The following is a 19,885-nucleotide window of genomic DNA, read 5'->3' as shown; positions in this document are numbered from 1 at the left end:
AAGTGGGACAGGTGGTCACCCTACCACCCGATCACATAATCACACGCACCTGTTTCACAACCTATATACACTCCTCACTTTCCTCACTGCCCCGTGGGACCTCAACTAACAACGGACTTATATCCAAGGACTACAGCTCCCGACGTGTTTTCTCCACATTCTGCGACTGCCAGGTTGCTTGGTTGCTGCAATCCTGTATGGTGATTCCCGCATCACCACCACAACTCCTCTTCCACGACTCGTCGTTCAGTTCGCTCACCAATCTCCGGTTTACTCTCGCGCCCCTGCGCATTATCCCTCCGTGCTGCGCTCCTGCCTCACCTGGACTTTCTGTTTTTTCATTGTTTAAATAGTCAACTTTTGTGTTCTGAGCCTTTTTGAGCATTTAACTTTTGTGTTTTCCCCTGTTTATGGACAATATCTTCTGTGCTTTCCCCATTAGATATATTGTGCTTAATAATCCCTTTTTTCTTTGTGTTGCCTTTAATTATTCACTGTCTCACCGGCTTTGGTGTTTCCCAATAAACTCCATCTCCCTGTGTCGTCCGACATTCCATGACGGTTATACACTTAAGGTGACCAGACGTCCCCGGTTTCCGGGGACAGTCCCCGTTTTTGGTGGCCTGTCCCCGGAAATGTCCCCGGTTTTCACTGTGACCAACAACAGACCCGGGATACAACTTAAAAAAAGAAAGAAAACAATGACCAAACGTTTAGTTGCGTAGCCTACACGCCTTGGGCTCAAGCAAGCCAGCCAGCAGCCAGGGGGACAAGCTCTAGCTCAGAGTTCAAAGATGTTCTAGAATGCCCGTCTTTGCAGTATTTTGATTGGTGGAATATGCAGTGCAGTAGAATCTTTGCCCTTAGCTTCTACTTTTTATTCAGAGAGATCGCGTCCATTCATTCATTCAGCCAACTAGCTCTGGCAAATTGAGTACAAGACAGGATAGCATTGGGATAGGCGATTAGCGAACAATGTTTTTTGTAGGTGTCATTGTTTATCATCTATGTCATATATTATTTAACCTATAATATGTATGTAGCCTATGATCTACAATTTGCAACAATGTGAGTGTTAAGCAGCAGCTATCTGTGTGTCAGGTGTCAGCCACAGCTCTACTTGCTAACTAACTTTGTTAACTTTTTAACATTAGCAGTGATACTAACTACAGTACTATGACATTTCAGTTTCATTAGTCTGGGTTACTATTGAGAGGTAGTTGGCAACTTGTCAATAAATTAAACCACTTGAAAGCAAGAAAATACTTGAACTCGCTTTCCGTACATCCAGTTGCGCTTCCCGCTTACGTCTGTCTCGTTGTTTGTGTGACAATGACAATAAAGTACTTTGAACTTTGATAGTTCTGTGGAAGCAAAAACAGTCTCAGCAGTTCAATTTTAAGCAGTGGGTTTCAATGTGCTAAAATCTTTAAATGAGTCATGTGCTTAGGCTAAATAGATAGACAATTACAGGTAGCCTAGAATAATGGTAGGCCTACATTACTTAAAAACATGTGTTTTTGTGGTGGTCTCTTACAAGACACTAATGAAATGTCTTTTCCCCACATTAACGTCACATATTCTTTATCAACAAATATGTCAACTGGTAGTGTGTCACAGAACTTGTTATTTTTTAGATTATTCAGATCTCCCTCCCTCACCTCGACATTGCTTGGATTTAATTACATTTTTTTACTGAAATTGTATTTTGAATCTTTTAGTTTGTTTGTTTCTTAAATCACTTTTGGTATAGTAATACCTAAAAAAAACTATTCCAAAGATCCTGGAGTCTATGGGCCTGATCTGTATGTTCATAGTTCCTCTAGCTACCAGTACTGAGCCTATGCAGGTCACGTAAAAAATGATCCAAAGATCCGTATCCGGCAGATGAACGAATCATTGATCCGAAGACTCGGTTGGCAGAAGAACGAAACATTGACCCGAAGATCTGTATCCGGCAGATGAACGAATTGTTCACCTCCCGATCGTTCTCGTTCATCGTTCATTTTCCACGTGACCTGCATAGGCTCAGCACTGGTAGCTAGAGAAAACAGAAATGATTTGTTCATTTTGACTGGGTCTTCGGATACGGATCTTAGGATAATTTTTCACGTGACCTGCATAGGCTCAGAAGAGGAAACAGAAAGGATTTGTTTACCTCGTTCACTTTCGCGTGGCTAGGTTTAGTAAGACGTGAATGATATTCCTTCACAAGTAATAATTACAGGTTTCGTTATTTTAACTTTTTTGTACTTTACTTAGGGTTCAGCGTAATAGTTTGCCGTGATAATTGAATGCTAGTGTGATAATAAATGACCACTTCAAATCATCCAGACTGTCATGATACTGTGGTGGCCAATTCTAAATCTTAAACTATTTTCAAAATCAGAAAGTCAAGACAAAGGACGTGTTGTTCCAACGGATTTACTGTAGTATATTAAGCCACAGCAAAGAGATGTATACCGGAAATAGATCTGCCAAAATACCTTCCCGCTAACATATTTAAACCTGTAATTAGCACCTCCCATCTATGTTTTGCTTGGTTGACCAATCCAGCCAATTAAACCTGACCTCTCCATTCTGACCCCACCCAAATCAAAGACTTCCATGGTATATAATACCACACCCATTTTAACCTTAGGTTACTTCAAGCTACACCCTCTTATTTTAAATAATATCTACCTCATCTGAAATATAACCCAAAGCTAATCTTTACACTCATTCAACAGGTATCTGGTAAAACTATCCCTTATTCATATGAAAATAACCCACAATACAATATTTTAATGCAGGGATTTCTCTCGTTCACTTTCGCGTGGCTAGGTTTAGTAAGACGTGAATGATATCCCTTCACAAGTAATAATTACAGGTTTCGTTATTTTAACTTTTGTGTACTTTACTTCGGGTTCAGCGTAATAGTTTGTCGTGATAATTGAATGCTAGTGTGATAATAAATGACCACTTCAAATCATCCAGACTGTCATGATACAGTGTTATGTTGTTAGTGTTAGTGTCACAATATTTTAATGCAGGAATTTCTCTTACCACCACCACCCCCCCCCCCCCCCCCCCCCCCCCCGAAATGAAAGAATGACTCGAAAAAAGATTCGTTCATTTTACTGAACGAGACTCAAAGAACCGAGTCGGTAAAATGATCCGAACTTCCCATCACTAATGCTTTCATTGTCTGGGAAATGAATTGATTTTTATTTCTGTGATCCTGTACTTTTGCAATCTCTAATACTTTACAAGTCTTTTATTTGTCAGATGCACAAAATGACACAGGGTCAGACTGGGCACTGAAATTCTTCAAGGCGGCGCCCAAACCTACCATAACATAACATCACATAATATAACATAACAAACCATGACGTACACTCTGCACAAGTACTATGAACATAATTTACACATAACATATAATAACCTAACCTCGGGGTCATTATTGATGACCAACTGACTTTCACGGACCACATTGTCTCTGTCTCTAGGTCCTGCTGCTTTGCGCTATTCAACATCCGCAAAATCAGGCCGTACCTAACCCAGTATGCCACCCAGCTGCTGGTGCAAACCTTGGTGAATTCCCGCCTTGATTACTGCAACGCCCTCCTAACGGGCCTGCCGGCTTGCGTGGTGAAACCACTACAAATGATCCAGAACGCGGCGGCGTGTCTGGTGTTCAACCAACCGAAGAGGGCACACGTCACCCCGCTTCTTATTGACCTCCACTGGCTGCCTGTAGCTGCTCGCATTAAGTTCAAGTCACTTATGCTTGCCTACAGAGTGCTTGATGGTTCTGCTCCCACCTACCTAAATGCTCTTGTAAGGGCAAATGTTACACCCAGGATGCTGCGCTCTTCTAGTGAGCGTCGTTTGGCACTGCCGTCTGTGCAAGTACGGCAGTCCAGACTATTCTCATTTGTAGTTCCACGTTAGTGGAATGAACTACCCAGCACTACCAGAGCAGGGGCGTCCCTCTCTACCTTTAAGAAGCTCTTGAAGACCCAACTCTTCAGAGAGCACTTCCCGTCCTAACTGGCACTTCGACTAGTGCGTAACTTGCAATTACAGCAGTTACATTTCTGCACTTCTTTCTTTCTTTTTTATTTTTCATTTTGTTATATTTCTTATGTAAAGTAGTATTTATTTATTGTTACACCAGGTTCTATTGCTCGTAGCTTGAATATTCTCTCCCTTGTACGTCGCTTTGGACAAAAGCGTCTGCTAAATGACTAAATGTAAATGACCTTACTAAATATACAAGATAAATATACAATACGGTGTGCTAAACATATAACAACCTATACATATAATACTAAATATACATATAGCAGCCTATACATATTGTGGAGGCTATCCTATTAGCCTCAGTGTGGACGGCAAAGTGTTCCCAACTCGTTGCAAATAATCCTTAGTCCAGGCATGAACTCTCTTTGGGTGGTGTTCCCGTTTATTATAAAGGTATAAAATTGGTCCTTTCACCCAGTGCTGTTTGCCTATTAACAAGATGCTGTCGGTGAAGTGGGTTTCAGAGCGATGGTAAGAACCGTGTGTTCCCGGCCATCCACACCTTTCCCTAATTGATCAATCACACCTGTAAATATACCCAATTCCCAGTGACGTGCCACACCCAGTGCAATACTCCCCCAAGTGGCTAAAATAAGTAATACTAAAATAAACCTAACTAAAAGGTGGATAGAAATGGCTCCTACACATATAATACTAACATATATACATAAACATATAATACACATATAATAAACTATGCTAATCTATTGACCTATACTAACCTACATACAACCCAATGAGGGAGTTACAGGTAGTGCAATTTTCCTGATAAGGTATTACTGCTAGTGCAAACAGTAGGTTGGAAATGACAGTATATGTAAGTGAAGTGCAAACAGTAATATGAAAGTGACAGTGACAGTGCATGTAAGTGACGAGTGCAAAAGTGGCGGTGGTGTATCAATGTCCATTTAGCAGCCTGATGGCCCTGGGGTAAAAACTGTTCTCCAGTCTGCGTGTACGAGACCGGATGCTACGGTACCGTCTTCCAGAAGGCAGCGGGGTAAAAAGTCTGAAGGCTGGGTGGTAGCAGTCCTTTAGGATCCTGCCAGCTTTCCTGAGGCATTGTGTGTGGTAGGTGTCCTGCAGGGCTGGGAGCTCCCTGCCGATGATGAACTCTGCAGTCTTTACCTTAATTTATGTATTTTGTGGGAATATAACTGTAACACGGGCATACAGCTCAATTAAAAGAGTGTGGGCTACACAGCATCTATTTACTTGGACCAGTATTAGAAGATTTTAAGTAAGACTATGGAGGTAGATGAACACAAGTTAAGATTTAAGTTTAATATTAATTAGTACATTTATTAATAAGGTTGAATGGATATATACAATGTATGATATAAATAACAATAAATACAATAATTGGATTAAAATAAATAAATTGTGCAAAGTGCAGTAAAATAAATAACAATATCAGATAACAAATCCTAAGTCTTTCTCGGGTGCACCCTTATCTAACTAAATCTAACATGTTATGCAATTACACAAATAATTAATAAAATATCAATTCGAATTCGATTAAAAACATTCACAGTGTTAAAAGTAAATTTGAAGTGTTTGTTCAAGTTCAGTTCAGTGTATCAAAGTAAATACAAAAATATTCACAGTGTTCAAAGTTCTGGGTTCAGTTCAAGTTCAATTCAATATTGTATCAAAGTAATTTAAAAACATTCACAGGATTCAAAGTTCTGGGTCGTCAGAAATGAAAGGGTTCACGTAAGTCAAAGTCAAAGTCAAATCGTCCTACCACTGTGAAGTGAGGAGGGAAAAAGGAACGTTGGAGGGTTCCGATCCAGCAGCGTTTGTCGCTACACAATGGTAGTCCTTTGGGGGATAGTAGTCCCTCACATTGCGCATGCTCAGACACAAACGGTTTATGGCATAAGGCTCAACATAATCGCGCATGCTCAGACAACAAAACGGTTTACAGCATAAGGCTCAACATCAACATATCTGGCTTGTCTTAACGCATAATGTAGGTTTATTTAACGTAATATTTATTAATGTTGTAAACGGTTTAAACGTCAACATATGGGGCTTGTCTTAACGCATAATGTGGGTATATTTAATGTTATATTTAATTATGTTGTAAACGGCTAACAGCATAAGGCTCTACGTCAACATATGAAACGAAACTGGGGAGAGACTTTTTGATCCTCCACCTCATCTGTTTTGTCCACTGTGACAACATCTTCTTTGTTTTTAAATAAATGGTCATGTTTTCAAAAAACTGGCTTTCGTCGCTTTTCTCCATGATTGAAAACGGATCTGTCGTTGTGACGTTTGCGCGGCTTCGCTGTCGACAGCAGTCCCTTATTAGCCCAGTGTTTCTTAAACTGTCAGAAATATTAATTTCATAGTAACATCAAAATGGGTTAAAAACGATTCACTGATGTTACAAAAGTATGGTTTTCTTGTTTTAATATAATGCACACTGACTAAACAGACAATATTGTATTAAGAAAAAGTAAAACACACCCCAATATGCTGATAAAAGGATTAGACCTTCATTAAAGTTGGTTGAACTTGTTCAGAACACTGTAAAGAAAGGGTAAAATATGTTTAGCAGTCATTATTCTGGTCATTCACTGTGGAAAAAACACTTGACACACAGATCACACAGGTGAAAAAGGATTATCTCCAATGCCAGGGTATTGCCATGTGACACGTATCACACTTTGCTGATGAAACTAAAGGTTGTGTCTCAATGAAAGGGGGGTGGAATATGTTCAGGACATTCCAAACATTAAATAAAATGTGTGAAGTAGTTGAGATTTATGTCCCTGAATGCTCCACAATACTTTAAACATAGGCCTACACACAGGCAAAAATGAATTGTCTTCAATGGTAGGGCCATGTGATACGTATCACACTTTGCTGATGAAACTAAAGATTGTGTCTCAATAAAAGGGGGGTGGAATATGTTAAGGACACTCCAAACATTAAAGGGGACATATTATGAAAATTCCACTTTTTTAGTGCTTAATTGGGGTATCAACCCAAAAACGCTGGAAAAAAAACCATTGGCGATCTTTGTTGTGGTTCCTCTAGGTCAGAAACGTCATGCTTGAGTGTGCGAATGAGCTTACCGCGTAGTGCCCCGTCACACTACATTGGGAGGTTACCTACATGGCCTTGGCCCACCCCCCCCACACACACACACACTCCTTACATATAAAACATTTGCCAGAGCGCATCAAGCCGTTATTGCAAAAATCTGATATACTTTGAATAGCTAGCTAACAGCATGAAGCAAATTAAGTACTCAAGATGCGCTGTGGTGGGCTGCACAGATCTCTACATCACGTTCCAGCCTCAGAAGACACGAGCGAAATGGATTGAATTCATATTTGAAGGCAATGTCCCTGAATGAACTTCAGACGAGGGAAATGTAAGTAATTTTTAAAATAATTCTGTTACTTGCCCATTTCTGTGGGTTGTGGCCGTAAACAGCTCGCTAGCTATTAGCACTGTAGATTTCTCAAGAGAGTATCATAGCTAAGATAATCCATGAAATGAGGATTTCATGCAGCCATTAACGGCGCCTTGGCTGTTAACGAACACCCTCCTCCTTCTCAAACGCCTAAGCTAAAGCAAGTAAATGCATTTTATTCGCCATAGTAGCTATCTAATAATAGTAGTTGATAACCAACGGATTATAATGTATCGCTAAAATGTATGATTCCCGTTGTTAAGGTTAGAGAATTCTCGCACTAAAAAGGAGCTGAAGGCAGCGCTTTTTTCTAATTAAAAAGAAGTCAGGCGTGAACAAGGCTGTTCCATGCTTACATGAACAGCAGTTAGTTTGAATGTAATTTTGCTAAGAGACACTTTTTTTGCGGTGTGTTTTTATGCAGCTAGTGGGTGAGACCTCGGAGCCAGCTTGTGTATAGCAATCCCTAAGGATTTTTACAATGACGGGCGTCATTCATAAACGACTTGATAAGCAGCTTAGACTCACCTGCAGTTACCAAAACAGTTTGTCACTGTGGGGCATTTGAGGGTTTTGTGTATAGTACAGCACAAGTTAAAAATACTGTTCACTGTATGATTTCATAATGATTTATGAGAAAAATGCCGGGTTGGTAGTATGCCAATGTTATTGTACCTACTCTTCTGTGTTGTGAAACTGATATTAGGTGTAATGGAATACAACATTTCTTCAAATGCTAGAGATGTATTTGCTTTTAGTTCATGTTGTATGCATGGTAGTGCAAGGATAATGGTCAGTGAGATGACATTTTAATTTGTTTAGCTTTTATTTACAGTATGGAGTATTTTCCTTTTACTACATTCAGGAAAAAAACATGCATAATATTGCTTTTGTTCTTTAGGAAGAACATCTGGACAGTGTCCTAGGCTACATCGTGTGGCCTGTCAGACAGATCCTCCAAAGATGCATATCTGGAGCACCAGCAGAAGGGCAGGACCACTCGGATTTTCCGTCCCAGAGAGCCCCAAAACCAGCTAACAAAGCTTCTGTACGCCAAATACCTGTAACGTCTGAGCAAAGTTTACATTGTATTGAGAGAATAAATGGTGACACACATCTGTTGAGTCATCCTTTGTAAGCAGTATGGCTACTGATGGCACAACCAATGTTTTTATTATATAATTGGTCTTTTTTGTATTTATTACCCGTGTACTAGCCAGTACATTTAATAACTATGCTTAAAAAGTCTATAGAAACAGTTTTGGTATGTAACATGTCAACAGTTGACACATGTAAGATGAGCAGTAAGCAAAGTAAGACCGAGGGAAGATATAATGTGTTGTATTTTCTTCCCCAGTTATGTTTGTATTGCAGAAATAACTGATGACTCATGCATAAATAAAAAAACTTACTGCTATATTCCCCTTTGACATAAGGCCCATAGTCTGCTCTATAGATGTTGAATGCATTCTGTAGTGAGCACACATTCTAGCACACAGGTACAAGGCCAGAATGAATAACCATGCATGCATGTTGGTTGGTGTGATGTGTTTGAATCATGAGGTTGCATTTTTGGATACTCTGTTGTGCCGTAGTCTTCCCAGCTTAACTGATGCATGCTGGGATACCTGTTGGTTGATTGACTTGAGTAAAGAGCGTGTTACAAGCAAATGGCTGCCCGTCTACGGTGTGATTATTACGGAAATACACCACAGCAAAATTGGCGACAAGGATAAAAGTAACTAAAAATAACAAAATATGGCTCTACTGATTGGGACCATAGGGGAATTCGTTCCGAAGATGGAGTCTTGGTCGGCGTATGTTGAACGTTTGGAGCAATTCTTCGAGGCTAGCGACATTGGAGCGGAGAAGCATGTTCCTACATTGATAAGTTGCATGGGCCCAACAACCTATGGATTATTAAGGAATTTAGTTCAACCGGACGTGCCGAAGGGAAAGACGTACAAGGATATTGTGGATGTACTGAGGAAGCATTTGGAGCCTAAGCCGTTAATTATAGCAGAAAGATTTCGTTTTAACCGCTGCAGTCAAAAGGCTGATGAGACTGTGACTAGCTATGCAGCCGAGCTAAAGCAGTGTGCTGTGCATTGTGAGTTCGGGGCATCGTTGGATGAGGCGCTGCGGGATCGCTTAGTCAGTGGAATTCGCAATGAAGCTTGCCAGCGACGGTTGCTGTCGGAAGCGAACCTGACTTTTGCACGAGCTTTTGAACTTGCTTTGAACATGGAGACTGCTGAGAAGGACGCACACCAGCTCCGGAAGCAAGATTCACACGGGGAGCCTGTGCACAAAGTGGAAGCGCGGTCATTCAACTCAACGGAGAGGAAGTGTTACCGTTGCAATGGTAAAAATCACAGTTCAGAAACATGCCACTTCAAAGATTCAGCTTGTCACGCCTGCGGTAAAACAGGGCACATTCAAAGGGCTTGTAAAGGAGGAGTGAACAAAAGACGTCAGGAAAGTTATGGAAAGAACACGAGATATGTGGAGGCAGAAGAGACTGAATTTCCAATGTGGACATTAAAGAGCGACAAGGGCTGCAAACAAGCATTCAGAACAAGCTTTACAGTGGATGGTAAAGAAATTGACATGGATATCGATACTGGGGCTGCCGTGAGTATAATTTCAGAAAAAATATTTCAAGCGACATTCCAAAAAGTACCACTAGAGGCCGCTAGCATCAAGCTAAAGACATACACAGGGGAAGTAATGCCTGTGCTAGGGCAGTTTGAAGCCACAGTTAGCTATAAACAGCCAGACCCTCCAGGAAGTTGCGATGTTGCGATCGCACCAATTCACGCGAATTCAACGATTCCCCGCGAATTCAGTGCGACGTTGCAATTTTAACACATCACCGCAACTTTCCCGCAAATTTGACAAATTATTGTCGTCTCCCACAACTTTCTCCCTTCCGCTACACCAAGGGCAGAAATTCTGCCCTGTGGACACGGTGCAGACACTAGCAGAGTTCTAATCCGTTGTAAACAATGAGAATGGCTACACCAGACATGGATATTGAACACAGCCCATGTCCACACTGAAGATTCCGAAATAGATCTGGCTTCAATTTTTTATAATTTTCCGCAAGATGTGCGTGGCCCTTTTTACATAGAGTCTGGTAATATATCTATGAAATGTAATGAACATTATTTATTTTGCTGTGAATAATGAAGGAAGCAATAAATCCGATTATTTCCCAAACCCTCGAGAGCTGTTGCCATGGAGATTTAACATTACTTTTGGATTGAAGATAAGGTAGCAGCTAGTGTAAAAGAATGGATTACTTGAAATTGGACGACTTTAAATTAATATATGAAATTGAACAACATAAACACCTGTACGGATAAAATAAATCAACAAGGATAGCAAAACAGATTGATAAGCATAGAATGAGAACGGCAGAAACGCAGGCAGGACGTCAGGTGACGAAACAGATCAAAGTGACACAGGCTGTTTTTTTTTTTCGTTTTATGTGAAGGCTGAGATATTCATAACATTTTATTCAGTCTTACTTGTGGTCCTTTTGTAATACCAACAGGTGCACTTCGTTGTGGATAAGTAAATCCTATGTACTGTTCCCCCTACGTGTTTAGCATAACATAGCATAACTAGCTATGTTTCTAGATAACTGTCTAACAGCTGTTGCCATTCCCACGAGACGAACATTTGAATGATGTCAAAGTAAAAGTCTGTTACTATACTGTGTTCGTTTCCATAACAACAATTCAAGCAATATACATTTTCTGACCTAAATAAGCAGAGGGCAGAACAGCCTATTATGCTACATTTTTGTAGTCCTGGTAATCTTTAGTTTGGCATGTTGGTAAGGTTATTTAGAGGACCATTTCTCAATGTTTTTTTTTTTAAAGAATGTTTCTTTATTAATTCTTTATTTTTCAACAAATAACTCAAGTATAATTACAAAGAGGGAAATTCGCAACTTTTATCGCAACTTTCACTTGCTCCCGCAATTTCATCGCAACAAACACCTAAAAAACACCGCAACTTTCACCGCAACTTGTTGGAAAAGCCCCCGCGAAATCAGTAATTTTAGGCCGCAACTATCACAAAAAAGGCCTGCGAAATCCTGGGGGGACTGAACAGCAAACAGAACAGCTACCTGTGATTGTAGCTAAAGGTAGTCGTCCAGCATTATGTGGCAGGAACTGGTTAAAGAAGATAACCTTGGATTGGAAAGAAATAAAGCATATAAGTGAGATGCACCAACCAAAATCAATTGAAGAAGTGTTGGAATTACACTCCGAAGTGTTTAAGGATGAATTGGGCACTCTGCGTGGCATTACAGCCAAAATTCTTGTAAATCCGGATATCAGCCCGAAGTTTTGCAAGAGCCGTCCACTACCGTTTGCCATGAAGGCAAGAGTGGATGCTGAGCTAGACCGACTGGAGAAGGCCGGCATAATCTCACCCGTTAAACACAGTGAATGGGCGGCGCCGGTGGTGCCTGTGGTAAAAAAGGACAATTCAATTCGGTTGTGTGGCGATTATAAAATAACTGTAAATCAAGCCACCACCACAGAGACCTACCCACTACCTCGAATTGAGGAGCTAATGTCCACACTGAGCGGTGGGAAATTGTTCTCAAAGCTTGACCTCGCCTCAGCGTACCAGCAGGTCCTTCTAGAGGAGGATTCGAAGAAACTACTGACCGTCAACACACACCGGGGTCTATTTGTGTATAATAGACTCGCTTTTGGAGTTAGCTCAGCTCCCGCCATTTTTCAGCGAATTATGGAGAACCTCATGAAAGACCTGGATGTAGTCGTCTATTTAGATGATTTGTTAATTACAGGAAAAACTGAACAAGATCACTTGCAGAAGCTACAAGCAGTGTTGCAGAGACTTCAGGAGAGTGGCTTGAGAGTTAAGAAAGCCAAATGTGAGTTTGGGAAAAAGCAGATTGAATACCTGGGGCATGTGTTGAACAGCCAAGGCATCCACCCCTCTCCAGGCAAGGTAAAAGCAATCAAGGAGGCACCAGCCCCATCTTGTGTTAAAGAACTGAGAGCTTTTTTGGGGCTAGTTAATTACTACGGGCGATTCGTGCCTAACCAAAGCACAGTGCTAGCTCCTCTCTATAGGCTGTTAAAAGACCAGGTGGAATGGGAGTGGAAGAGGCCTGAGCAAGGAGCCTTTGACAAGTGCAAGGAGTTGCTAATCAGTGACAAGGTACTTGTGCACTATGACCCTGATCTACCACTCACCCTAGCTTGCGATTCTTCAGCCTATGGAATAGGTGCTGTCATTCAACATGAGATGCCATCGGGAAAGAAACGTCCAATTGCTTACGCATCAAGGACGCTCGCCCCTGCTGAGAAAAAATACTCTCAGATTGAGAAAGAAGGACTGTCATTGATATTCGGAGTAAAAAAGTTCCATCAATACTTATGGGGAAGGAAATTCAAACTCGTGACAGATCATAAACCCTTGCTGACTCTGTTTGGAGAACACAAGAGTCTACCCACTATGGCAGCAGCTCGAATTCAAAGATGGGCGATCATTCTCTCAGCATATGACTACAGCATTGAGTACTGTGCGTCAGAGAAACACAGCAATGCAGATGGACTTTCAAGAGTACCTTTGCCTGACACGGGCGAGGCAGGCACAACAGCCATATCAGAGAGCATTCACGCGCTGCTGACTGCACACTTAGAGCAGGCGCCTCTGAATGCCTCTGAAGGCGCGCACATCCCGTACGGACAATGTGCTGTCCAAGGTTCTCAGATATGTTATGACTGGATGGCCTAATGATGTGGACCAAAGTCTGAAAGCCTTCCACACACGCAAATGTGAACTGTCAGTTGAGCGTGGATGTGTGCTTTGGGGCACTAGAGTAGTGTTACCTGAAAAACTGAGAAAGACTGTGTTGAAACAATTGCATTCTGGTCATCAGGGTGTTTTTAAGATGAAAGCCCTGGCACGCAAATACGTTTGGTGGCCTAAGATTGATTCCGATGTGGAGCAGATATGCAAAGTCTGTGAGAGTTTCCAGATGGAGCAACGGATGCCTCGACAGGTACCATTGCATCCATGGGAGTTTCCAGGTCAGAGCTGGAGAAGACTGCATATAGACTTTGCCGGCCCTTTCTTAGGGCACACCTTCATGATAGTGGTGGATGCGTATTCTAAGTGGCTGGAGGTGTTCAGAATGCCAAGCCTCACCTCACAAGCCACCATCACTAGACTAAGGAGACTGTTTGCAGCATACGGTCTTCCTGAGCACGTTGTCACTGACAACGGGACACAATTCACATCAGAGGAATTCAAGAACTTCATGCGTCAGAATGGAATTCTGCACTCAACGAGCGCCCCTGGCCACCCTGCCAGCAATGGCCTCGCCGAAAGGTATGTACAGACATTTAAGAGTGGTATGAAAAAGCTTGGACAGACCACTATGGACATAGAGGACAAGATCTCTGTGTTCCTGATGCAGAACCGCTGTACTCCAAATTGTACCACAGGTCAGTCGCCTGCGGACTTATTCTTGAACAGACATATGCGTACTCGCTTGGACCTGATTGTTCCTGACTCCGCGGTTACTGTGCGCAAGAAGCAATATATGCAAAAGTTCTATCACGATCAACGTGCAGTAAACAGGTCTTTTACTCTGGATGACCCTGTATATCTACAGAATACAGCGGGGGGAAGAGAAAAGTGGATTCCGGGTGTCATAGCCGAGCAAACTGGACCAGTGTCCTACAAAGTGCAAGGGACAGACAGTGACGGCACCTACAGGAGGCAAGGTGATCAATTGAGAGCCCGTGTCCCAACCGATGACCTAGATTTGAATACGGACTGTACCACCACTGGCCCCGATGTGATCCAGGATGACAATCCAGCACAGAATGCCAAGCCCGTGCAAATGGACAATGCAGAGATGCAAGCGGTACCTCAAACTCTTCGCCGCTCAGCCAGAGAAAGGAAGCCACCTGAGCGCTATGAACCTTAACATGTGGCTTGACTGTTAATTGTGTTTTTTCACAGGTTCAAGATTGAATTGATGGTCAAATGGACTGTAAGGGAACTTAAATGTAGTTGAGAACAAGACTATGCACGCCTAGCTTAGCTGGACCCTGAATGCAGCTGGTTGGGAACATTGTCTGCCAGAAACGTAAACATAAAACGTTCTGTTGTTTTTGAAGGTCTTTGTCATCAGTGTTGTGTCTGAACGTTTCAGCCCTATGCCTGGCAAGTGTGAGAGCGCCGAGTTGCGTAGAGGCCAAGAGCGTTATTGCAGACAAATAGAGATTTCAATTATAGCTCGCAACATATTGAAACAAATAACTGAACTAGTTAATTTTTTGGAGCTGTGAACTTAGTTAAACATTTTGAATTATGAACTATGAACTGAACTAGTTCATGTAGAAAGTGAACTTTCCCAACACTGTTTGTCATTACCTAGCACAGAGGTCTTCAACCGGGGGTCCGCGGAGGTACGGCAGGGGGTCCGCCAAATTATTTCATCTGAAGCATTTTTTCCCTCTTCCAAAAATTAAAAACGTCCAAAAGACTACATAAACATAAACAGAACGTAAAAATTGCTTTCTATTCCTTAAAAATAATATTCTACATAGGCTACCCATGAGTCTTCACGTGATCATTTGATCATAATGGTAACATATGCACTTTTAGCTACATTTAGCAATCTGGTGCCAAAAGACGTTACCTGCCATAACCATACAATTTGAAATAATTTATCGTTTTGTAATTTCTCGGAACAAAAGCTCCTCGTCAGACACCACTGATGGCGGTTCAGATGATCTACCTTTAGAGGATGCCAACACCCCTTCCATGAACAGCCAAAAACGCAAACGGGAGAAGACACGTAAATATTCAGAGAATTATCTGAAGTTTGCCTTCACCTACAAAGAGAACGATGGTGAAGAATTAGCAGTGTGCGTGGTTTGCTCTTCCGTGCTATCAAACGAAACTATGAAAACATCAAAGCTGCAACGACACTCAAAGGCAACCCATGCTCCCTTGAAAGAAAAAAAACATTTCATATTTCCCGTTTAAAATCTTTTGAGGGCCAGCAGACCTTGATGAGACAATCAGCCAAAGTGTGCGAGCTAGCTTTAAAAGCCTCTTATCAAGTTGCATTACGTGTCGCTCAGACCCAACAGCCATACGTAATTGCGGAAAGTTTAATATTGCCAACAGCTAGTGATATGTGCAAAACAATGTTTGGGAAGGATGAGTACGTAAAAAAACTGAAAAGCATCCCAATGCCCGCCCTATTGATGAATTGGCAGCTGATGTGAGGGCACTACTAGTCGCAATACTCCCGAAGGCAGATTATTTTGCACTACAATTAGACGAATCTACCGATGTGTCAAACGACGCTCAGCTTTTCTCTTTTGTGTGATTTGTCGACCAAAAAACGAATTTCTATTCTGTAAGCAGCTGCCTGGAGGTAAAAAAAGTTCAGAGATTTTCAAAGTGATCGACAATTTTTTCCGTGAACATGATATACCCTGGCCAAAATGTGTCGCGATGTGCACAGACGGTGCAAGAGCCATGTATGACGCACTGCATTCTTCCTAGGGAGAATGTTGTTGCCAAAGACATGAATGATGAATTCTCAAACGTCAGATCTCTCACTAGGTATGAGATATTTCATCCATATTTCATCATAGTTGTGTGTCACAGATGATTTGTAATTCTGTTCAAAAATGTGTAGGGGAGTGTATGTGTGTGACTGACACTTAGTTCCAAATAAATTATATGAATATCAGGCCCAAATTTGGGGCGGTGGTCCCTGCTCAGTGTCTCTCTTAGCCAAGGGGTCCTTGGGCTGAAAAAGGTTGAAGACCCCTGACCTAGCATATTGATTACACAGTAAAAATAGAAGTGTTAATTTAACTCCTATAGAGTTGAATTTAACTCTGCTTCAGATAACATTTGGTCCCGCTCTAAACTAGTGTTAAATTAACTCTTTGGCCAGTGTCAGATTTTCAGAGTTAAATTAACACATTTTTGTGTTAAAATTTACAATGAAATGTGTAAAAATATTTAACACTATAGGTTAGTCACACTGTTCAGAGTAATATGATGGCACTGTACAGAGTTAATTTAACTCTGGATTTTAGTTTAAAAATGCCACTTAAATGTGTAATAATATTTCTCTACAGTGTTACTTATATGTCTAGATAATATGATGCTGCTGAATAACTGTACTCAAATGAAAAACACAAAATACAAGATGACAATACCAACATTTATTTTAGAGTTCTTAATCATTTTTATTCCAACATTATGAACTCATTGCCCATACTGTAGCGAAGGGAGAGCGTAGTCACCCCACCTGGACTTGAACCCGGGTCTACAGGGTGCCAAACATACACTCTGACCGCAACGGCAAAGAGCCAGGCTCGATGGCATGGCAGTCAGAGCACATACTCATGTGTAGTGACGGCATATCGTCACACTGCCCTCACCTTCGGGAGGCGCACCCTTGCATTCCTCGTGCATCTACCGTACTTCTCCCATCCAGAATGCCCCACACACGAGTGCTTCACCCAAGGGGTCTCTCACACAGGGGTCAACATACCTGGGGGTCCTTCATACAGTTTTACAGGCACGCCTCCGATGACCTCGCGGCTGTGTGAGGGACCCCCAGGTAGGTTGACCCCTGTGTGACGGACCGAATAGATGGGTGAACCACTTGTGTGTGGGGCGCTTTGGATGGAAGAAGTACAGTTGGTGGATGCACAAGGAATGCCTGTGTGCGTGAAGCGCAAGGGTGCGCTTACCGAAGGTGAGGGCAGTGTGACGATGTGATCGTCACTACAGATGAGTTTGTGCTCTGACTGCCATACCAATGAGCCTGGCTCTTTGGCGTTGCGGTCAGAGTGCATGTTTGGCAACCTGTAGACCCCGGTCCAAGTCCGGGTGGGGTGACCATGCTCTCCCGTGCGACACATACATACCTTAACTATAATTACAATGATATGATATGACAATGATTTATGAAACACCTCACCAAAGAAAACAATATGGGACAATAAACATAGCTTTGTCATTCAATCCATAAGACATTTGTATATCCAAAGGCCTAGGATAAATCAAGTTGTCGACATGAAAAACAACAAAATCTTGCTTTGACCTTGCCACTTCATATGCATGGAAATGTTCTTGAAAAGCTACTGTAAATAAAGGCAAAGTGAGCAACAACAGTTTTTCATTTATAATCAGAACAGACTCAATCTGGTAAAACAGAGGAATTTCACATTCAACTTTGCCACAAATAACCATGAGTGGGCGGTAAAAAAACCCAGTCTGTTTAGCCCAGTTCACTTTCATAACCTGAATGCAACTAGGTACTTGCATTGCATGAACAATCGCAGAACCCCCTTTTACCATATTTAAAGACACCATTTTTCCTGGACCAATGTCTAATCGTGTGAAAGTTGCTGAAGATCGCCAACTATATGCCATATGATTCTGATGTTTTTTTGCCAGTGTTTTAGTAATATTTTTGAATGACTTGAGCTGTTTTTTGAAATAATTATGCTTTCCTTCATACCGCATGCACCAACTATGAAGTACAGGTCCAATTTTCTGGATGCAGCGGGGATAATGGATAAGAAAATGGTGCTTTGGTAAAAGTCTTTTCTGGGGATACAACTTCTTAAACAGTTTGTGGTGTTCAACAATCAAATGTTTTAAATATACACATAAACCTTGAGAAAGCAAGGGAGAGAATACAATGTTTACTATCTGAAGTAATAAAAGAAGCAGGGCCCAGTGTTGATCAGTAGAAGTGACCAAATCTCCAAAGATAAGAGGAACATTCCTCAGTAAGCACCACGACTGAATTGCATTCAGTCCCAGATCATTAGACCCTTCTTTTAAATTGACTGCCACTGGTCTATTGTTTCTCTCCATGAATCCATAATCAAAACTTTGTATTCTTGAATTAAGTTCCTCTAATGTAACATGTTTTTCTTTTAAATACACAAACAGACACTTCAATTCGTACTGGGCCACCCCTTCTAACAAATCATTCATCACATCAACTGAGAAGTTCTCAGTTGTGTGAAAATACTTCAGTGAATTTAGTAAGCATGTTCCTCTTCACACCAAAAACGTAAGGAAGAGATGGATTGCAAGCTATTTCTTGACAGTGAGCAGTGTGCATGTCCTTGGTGCGTAACACTATTTTGGAGGAATCTTCAGAGAATTCTGTTTGAAAGTCATCTTTTTCAGCTAAACAAAACCTGCAGCAGTACCTTGCACTGAAAGACTCCACCAGACCAAACAAGCCATGTAAACCCAAATTATCACCAGTAACCTGTACCACACTGCCACGTACACGACCACTGTATAATGGAATGTCAATACCATCACTTTCCAACACTTTAATGTCTCGAACAACGGGAGCAAGAATTTCAATAAAACCATACCGTTTGAGGTCTTGTGCATGAAATAAGGCACACAGATGTATGTTAGACAAAAAAGAATTCCATTTTGGAGAAAAGTTTCTTAAAGTAAAATATATTGCACCCAATTTATGAATACCTTTCTTGGAACCCAGCGGGTTTGCAACCTCAAAGTCATCATAGAACATTTGGATCTGTACAGCGTGTTTTTCAGTTGAAAACAGAGGGTGACTCTTAAAGAAAGATCCATCACAAATATCTCTGAGTCTTGAATTGTCAGTAGCTGGCCTTTTCAACATTTCTGCAGCATACTGACTTTTAAATATTGACTGCAATGTAGATAAAATTGGAATATACATAAATGTATCTTGAACTACTACCTGATCATATGTTCCAGTCTTTTTATTTCGCCTTGTATCAAATCTCGAGCCAACTACACATTCAACTGGTTCTACAGTTTCCCATTTGCTTGTAAAAAAAAAATTGATCTTTTGTATTCCGAATTTAGAATTGTGAAAGGGTTCTCTAACTCTTGAAAACATGCCACAACTTTCTTGCACATTTCAGTTTCTCTTTCATCACTAAATACAGTCTTAATGACTGTTTCTTTTGCATGCTGATGGATATCTTGAACTAGCTCTTCCATGGAAATCACTACAGAATTCACTGTACTTTGCCCTACACCTGCTGCCTTTAGATCAGACATTACAGCTGCACAACTATTTACAAGGTCTGGCGAAGGTAACTCAGATTCAGTCTCTGACTCATATTCAGCTGACACTTCAACATGAGTGGCATTACTTGTGTTTAGCATGCTTGAGGGATGTGAAAAATCATCTTCATTGTTAAGATGTTTTCTAAAACCAGAGAAGCTACCAAAAGAATGTGAGCATCCCACTTGGCCACATTTAAGATAAAGAGTCCTGCCTGCACAAAGACCATGAATGACCTTGAGGTGCTTAAC

At 41.3% G+C, this 19,885-nt stretch overlaps 1 protein-coding gene across 1 annotated transcript; it reads left to right on the top strand.

The window, feature by feature from the left end:
• Positions 1-9,256: 9,256 nt before the first annotated feature.
• Positions 9,257-14,489, top strand: LOC116224475 (uncharacterized protein K02A2.6-like). The gene is made up of 3 exons (XM_031584433.1): positions 9,257-10,132; positions 11,624-13,138; positions 13,221-14,489. Exons 1-3 carry the CDS (start codon positions 9,257-9,259, stop codon positions 14,487-14,489), a joined length of 3,660 nt encoding a protein of 1,219 aa, XP_031440293.1.
• The last annotated feature ends 5,396 nt before the right edge of the window (positions 14,490-19,885 follow it).

Source organism: Clupea harengus, chromosome 17 (assembly GCF_900700415.2).
Source record: "Clupea harengus chromosome 17, Ch_v2.0.2, whole genome shotgun sequence".
Classification (NCBI taxonomy): Eukaryota; Metazoa; Chordata; class Actinopteri; order Clupeiformes; family Clupeidae; genus Clupea; species Clupea harengus.
The sequence above is the reverse complement of the archived record's forward strand: the minus strand, read 5'-3'. Positions and strand labels throughout refer to the sequence as shown.